This window comes from Crocuta crocuta, unplaced genomic scaffold (genome assembly GCF_008692635.1).
Source record: "Crocuta crocuta isolate KB4526 unplaced genomic scaffold, BGI_CrCroc_1.0 scaffold6810, whole genome shotgun sequence".
NCBI classification, from domain to species: domain Eukaryota; kingdom Metazoa; phylum Chordata; class Mammalia; order Carnivora; family Hyaenidae; genus Crocuta; species Crocuta crocuta.
The window spans coordinates 3,582-10,047 of record NW_027529825.1 but is presented as its reverse complement, the minus strand read 5'-3'; the positions used below and the strand labels follow the sequence as shown (position 1 = coordinate 10,047).

Below are 6,466 nucleotides of genomic sequence, written 5' to 3'. Positions count from 1 at the left end.
ACGACCCCAGGGCGCACCAGGGGGCCGGCCCCCTGGGAGCTCTGCCGCAGCTCCTCCAGAGGGCCCCTCAGAGATGCCGGCCGCCCTCACCTGACCCGACGGGAAGGGCCCCCTCCAGCACCCGGAGGCGGCGCCCCCCAAGGCCCTGAGAGCGCCCGACGAGTCCTGAACCCACCGCCGCACACGCCACAGGGCGGACGTAGGTCGAGTTCAGGAGCCCGCTCTGCCGGGGTGGGTGGTGGCTGGTGGCTGATGGGTGGCGGGAGCCTCTGAGCCACTGCCCGACGGGAGATGGGTGGCGGGACTGGAGCACGGGGGTGGGGTGGGAAAGGGCCGCCCAGGGCCCCACGGAGGACCCGGCGCCCCCCACCCCCGCCCCGGCTGCCGGGCGCTCACCCGCGTGTACTTGTTGAAGCTCTGCAGGATCTCCCAGCCCCAGTCCTGGTACTTGCGCTCGCCCGTGAGGCGGTGCAGGTAGAACAGGCTCTCCACCGTCTCCGGCCGCAGGAGGTTGTGCCTGTCGGCCGGCTGGGGGGGAGGACACGGGGTGAGCGGGGCCGGCAGCGGGGGGAGGGGGGGTACGGGCGGAGCTCGGCCCGGAGCGCGGCCCTGGCTCACCTTGACCTGCACGTCCTTGCGGTCGCCCTGGGGGTACAGGTTGAAGTGCACGATCTCGGGGCTCAGCCCCGTCTCCATCTGGCGGTTCATCTGGTAGCAGGTGTCCATGAGCGCGCGCGCCAGCTCCATGTGGCCGGCGGGCAGGCCGTGGTGGGCGCCCAGAGCCAGCGTCCCTGGCAGGAAGCACACCAGGTGGTCCTGGAACCAGAGCGTCTCCTCACCACCGGGGGTCGGTGGCCGCGAGGGGCGAGGGTGGGGGCCGACCGGGTCCAGCGCGCTCTCAGGCCTCCCGCGTCCCCGGGGGTCAAGGGGCCTCAGCGGGGACTCCTCGGGGCCCACGACGGCAGGACCACGACCAAGGGACTCGACCAGGGGCCCCGCACCTGCGGCTCCACGTGGGCGGGGGGAGCAGATGCTGACCCCCCCCAACGACGATGGAGGGCCAGCGGCGGGAGAGGAGCAAGCAGAGCCGGGGAGGGGGAAGGGGAGGGGGTGGAGTCTAGGACGCAGGGAGGGCACACAGGGTCCCCGGGGGAGGGGCCAGGGGCCCCCAGCGCCTCCTTGCCGCGCCCAGCAGCGCATCGTCGACCTGGGAGGGCTCACGCTCCGCGGCCAGAATCTCAGCGATCTCTCCCACGTAGGGACTCGAGAGGCCACCGGGGTCGGGACAAACGGGTGGGGGCGGCCCCCACCCCTACCCGGACCACGCACGTGCTCACCATCTTGGCGCTGAAGCGGCCGTGGGCCAGCTCTCCCACGAAGGTGAGCTTCCGGGGCTCAGATTTGCGCAGCAGGTGCCTCTTGATCCCCTCGACGGCCTCGACATAGTCCTCCAGTAACCTGCCCGGACCGGCAGCGCCCGTCGGCTGGGGCCAGGCGGGCGCACCCCCACCCCACCGCCCCCGCTGCCCAGACACGGGGACAAAGCCACGAGCTGCCATCCCCACGCCGGCGGCCGAGAGGCCTGGCCCTCTCAGGGGTGGACCGTGCCACACTGGAGGTGGAGGCTCGTGGCAGTCCGCGGCCCGGGGCACGCGTCGCGCTGTGCCCACCGCTGCCCTGAACTGGGTCGCTCCTCTCAGCTAGCACCCCGGGACCCCGCGTGCCCACCGCGTTCTCTCAACGTCCCCACGTACAGGCTCCTTGGCCCCGATGCCCCGGTCTCTGCCCGTAGGGGCGGGCCTGGAGCTGCCCCCCAGGGGCCCGGGGTCGCGGTCACCCCCTGGCTTGAGACGTCAGGGACGTCCGGCTCCCTCGCGAGGGTGACCTGTGTGTTCCCGGCTGCGCGACGGGCTCCCCGCTGCCCTGGGAAAGCAGCCCACGGCTGAAGTGCCACCCTNGAGACGTCAGGGACGTCCGGCTCCCTCGCGAGGGTGACCTGTGTGTTCCCGGCTGCGCGACGGGCTCCCCGCTGCCCTGCTGCCTGGGAAAGCAGCCCACGGCTGAAGTGCCACCCAGGCAGCACGGGGAGGCCCAGGTGCCCCGGCCGCCATCTGCCGGGGAGCGGATGAGCAGAGCGACCCCACGCCCCCGAGGAAGAGGGCTCGGCCGGGGGAGGCGGGGGGCCCGCGGCCGGGCCCAGACCCCAGGCCCTGCCCGGCGCGGAGGGGCCGGGGACCTCCGTGACCGGCCAGGCATCCTCCCTGGCACGAAGGCCCTGCTCGGAAGACACGTCCCCTTCAGGAAGGACCGAGTCCGGGTCCCGCACGGGCTGCTGCCCCCGGACCGAGCACTCGGGCCGAGGCGAGCCTCGGGGACCCCGCCCCAAGGCCGCAGAAACAGGCCTCACTGCGTCTCCTTCTTGCCGCCCTGGATCCACTGCTTCAGCAGGTACTCGTAGTAGCTGTCGGCCCGGGCGCCCAGCGTGAACACGCCCAGGTGAGTGAAGAGGCCGCTGTGGGTGCTGATGAACATGGGCACCAGCCCGTCCTTCTTCCCCGACAGGGAGTGCACACGCCGAGTCACCTCCTCCGCCGCCTCCTGGGGCACACCAGGGGAGAGTGCGGGTGAGCGGGGAGGGGCTGGGGGGGGAGCTTGGGCCGGCCGAGAAGCCGGCCTCGTCGGCTCTCCCCTCCGGGACAGGCGGCCCGCTCCCAGCGGAGGCCTGAGGAGCCTGGTGTCCTGGCCCCCGGCGGTGGCTCCGGGCAGCCCAGCTGCAGCGGGCGGGGCGTCCTGAGGACGGCCCACCTCACTCACACGCCGCTGTCTCGACGGGCGGGCAGATGACACGGGCCGGGACGACAGGGCAGAGCCGCGCCTCGGGCAGGGGGACCCTGTCTGAAGGCCACAGCTCTGGTCCCCACGACCTCCTGCCCAGGCGTGGCCGTCTGCTCCCGCCCGCCAGAGGGAAGGCAGGCACGTCTGTTTCCGAGCCCGAGGTCGCTGCTCGCCCGCCTGGTGGACTCCTGCTCGTCCTTCAAGACCCAACCAGCCTCCGAACCTCTGCGCTCCCCCGTCCGGCCCAGGAGGCGCCGCGCGTCTGTGCTCCGCGGCTCTGTGCACATTGCATCGCGGCGCTCAGGACCCTGCCTGGGGCGCGACTTCCTGGTCTGCGCCCGGCACGCCCGCCCGCCCCCGTTTACAGACGCTCCGAGACAGGCGCTGCTGGAATCCCTCTCTGGTCCCGGGAACTACGGAGACCCGGCGTGGTGACGGCGCCGGGCTGGTGGCTCCCGAGCAGACGGAGGAGCGGTGAGCCTTCGGACTACGAGCCAACGGCAGGAAGGCCGCGGGCCCATCAAGGAGCAGGGAGGGACCCGGACGCCCTCCTCTCCCCGGGAGACGGACACGGGGCCTGCGGGCATCTGGAAAGCGCCGCACGTCGTTACTACACAATCCGGGCCCAGAGGGGACACCCTCACGCACCTGCTGCGACGAGGGCTACCCGCAGAGACCGGAGAAGCAGCGCGGGCTGCCGTGGAGGAGCCCGGGCCCTGCACGTGCCTGGAACCTTCTCCCAGGAGCGCCGCTCTTACCACCCGCGTGGGAAACGCCCCAGCTGCTCCCCAACACACGAGGGCCCGGACAGAACCGGTCCGACCGCACCCCGCCAGCTGCTCGGCCACGAAAAGGGCCGCTTCGGACACGTGCTACGCCATGGACGTGCACCCTGCGGACGCCTTCAACGCAGACGAAGACACCACGCGCGCAGCCACCCCGGCAGACCCGGCCACGGACGGCCACGCCTGAGGACCTCGCTCACGCCACGTGTTCCAGACAGAAAGTCACAAGCGGTAAGTCGATTCGCGGCTGCCGAGGCAACCCGAGGGGCCCGGCGGGGCCGCTCAGGAGTGCCGGCCTACTTCCTAAGGTGAGGACCCAGGACTGGAACCAGACGGCGGCTGCCGCCGCGCGCGCGGGAACGCGGCGCGACGTGCGAGCCAAGAGGCAAGATTTCCTCACGTTGGGATCACAGCTCAGGTTTTAAGGAAGAGGAAGAGGGGCAGGAAGGAGCGCTAAGTCCACAGGGTCCCCCGCGTGCCGGAGACTCACCCACGAGGAGCCGGCCCACGGCCCACGGCGGAGGTGGGGTTGGGGTGGTGAGGAGTGAGGGCCGTGAGGACCGTCAGCGACGGGCTGGCAAGGCCGAAAACCGTGACCGCGGGGCTGCCCCTCGGGGCCACGTCAGCACGAGGGACGCTGGCGGCTGGGACCCCAAGGCCGCGGGCCCGCTAGGATTCAGCCCCCAGTCGACGCCCTTCAGGGCCCCGCCCGCGTCTGCTAGCAAGGGGAAGATGGGAGCCACTGAGGAAAGACGAGGAGCGAGAAGCGAGAAAGAACACGCGACGGCGGTCCCGCGGCCCGGGGTCAAGTTCACGCAATCCTGCGCGCGCTGCCACGCGCCCAGGGCAGCTCCGGCGGCAGCCCGACCCCCGTACCTGGAACTTCTTGTTTCCTGTGAGGCGGGAGAGCTCTCGGAACTCCAGCTGAATGCTCGTGACCTCGGCCACCGTGCTGTCCGAGGTCCAGCGGGGCGGGTGGGCGGCCCCGGTGCCGATGTTCACGTCCGAGTACGGGATCTTGGAGGGCGTCTGGAACGCAGGCAGCAGCCGGTTCCCAAAGTCTTCCTGATGACGAGACACGGGGACGACCGAGGCGTTCCGTCACACGGCGGCTTCGGCCCCGTCCCACGACGCCACCCCGCCACCCGCTGTCGTCCCGCTAGCGGACGCGGGACCTCGCCGGCTTCCCGTGGCCTCGGCGTGGGACGGCAGCAAAACCGAGCCGGCCCCGAGGAGCCCCAGGAGCGCTTCCCCGCGGGTGGCGACGGGCGGCGCGAGGCCTGCTCCCGTGAGAACGGGACTCTGGCGACGGGGCGGAGAGGGAACCCGCGATGCCCCCGGCCCCGACCCCCGGGAGCCCCTCGAGCCGCCGAACCGCCGCTCGCGCGCTCCAGACGTGGGTCCCTGCGGGCGCGCGGACACTCACGGCCTTTCTCAGGAAGAGGTCGTCCCCGGACAGGTGGTAGGCGCTCAGGAGGCCGCCCAGGATGCGGATCGTGCTCTCAAACAGGTTCACGTCCACGTCTTTCTGAAACCGCAGCTTCTTAGACACCCATTTCCGGGCCTCTTCAAACTCTAGGACACGACACGGTGGGGGTGGGGGTGCAGGTTACCGGTCCTGGCGCACCCGTTCCCGCTCGCTCGCCCGCCCCGGGGCCACGCGCATCTTCGTGTCTCTCCCCTGCAGCGCGTCGACGTCATTTCCCACGGCCGGGGGGACGCACGCCGGAGCCCCCCACACCCAGAGGAGAGGGAGCCAGCGCGCAGTCGTGAGCACCAACGGCCCGCGGGTGAAGGGCACGGCGCAAAGGACCACGTGAGGGGCCGAGGGGGAGGCTTCGGTCTATCCAGAACACTCGAAATGCATTTTGACGGATCGATCCGGAAAGACCCGAAGACCTGTGACCTTGACCGCTCCCCATGTGCGTGGCCTGAGGAGGACGTGAGGCAGAGGCCCAGGGCCTCATCGCATCACGTGTCACCTCCCGCCAGGGAGCCCCCGTCCGGCTGCGACAGGAGCCCGGGGCCAGCCCAGGTCCTCGGCCGGGAGTCTCGAGCGTCCCGAGCGCCTGACGTCAAGGGACAAAGCAACGGCCCGTCACCCAGGAGAAGGGAGAGCGCGTCAGACGGAATCAGCGGCGTCTACACACTCCGGGGCACGGCTCGCTCACGCCCGCGCCCGAGCATCACACGCGCCGGGGGAACTTGGCCGCCGGCGAGGACACGAGCAGATACCTTTCTTCAGGCCCAGAATCCACATGGTGTCCAGGGCGTCGATCAGCGTAAGTCCCAGGCCAAACCACTCGCTGAAGGACCTGGACACGGGTTTCAGCTCGTCGTGGCCCCAGGCGAACTTGCGGTATCCGGTCCACGCGTGGCGGAAGGCGTCTATCACGGCCCTCTGACGCTCGTTCGGGGAGGCTGCGAGGAAGACAGCGGGTCGTGGGCGCTGGTCCCGCTCGGGGATCAGACACTGTGCCTCTGCAGCCCCCGAGCGGAGGGGCGCCCCGTGGGGTGGGGGCGGGGGGCACACTGTCCGGGGCCACGGGGCAGCGGTGCTCAGCCCTGAAGGTCGGGGCTCAGGGTCGCAGGTGGGAGCCTCGCGGCTGGACGCGGCGGCCAATGTGGAGGCGGCGAGGTCTCCAGGCCCCGCACGTGACATCTCGGCCTCTCGTCCGCCTGGCCTGGGCCCGTCCACCTGCACCAGACGCCCGGCAGGCACGACCCTCTGGGGCCGCAGGGGACGCGCGGGGAGCAGCGGCTCTGAGGCGGCAGGCCGGTGCCCGCCGCCCCACCCCCAGGGCCGCGCTGTACGATTTGGCCGTGGGAGGATCGGACGTGGCGGG

General features: G+C 71.7%; 1 protein-coding gene across 1 annotated transcript in view; it reads right to left on the bottom strand.

Moving 5' to 3' along the window:
- Positions 1 to 22: 22 nt before the first annotated feature.
- The window catches only part of MAN1B1 (mannosidase alpha class 1B member 1), a gene marked incomplete at its 5' end in the record, with an annotated part of 9,968 nt that continues 3,524 nt past the window's right edge, over positions 23 to 6,466 (bottom strand). Inside the window, 7 exons of the mRNA XM_077763086.1 lie at positions 23 to 528; positions 619 to 816; positions 1,338 to 1,458; positions 2,408 to 2,598; positions 4,497 to 4,685; positions 5,047 to 5,195; positions 5,856 to 6,041. Coding sequence (XP_077619212.1) covers positions 211 to 528; positions 619 to 816; positions 1,338 to 1,458; positions 2,408 to 2,598; positions 4,497 to 4,685; positions 5,047 to 5,195; positions 5,856 to 6,041 — 1,352 coding nt within the window. The remainder of the gene's footprint in view (positions 529 to 618; positions 817 to 1,337; positions 1,459 to 2,407; positions 2,599 to 4,496; positions 4,686 to 5,046; positions 5,196 to 5,855; positions 6,042 to 6,466) is intronic.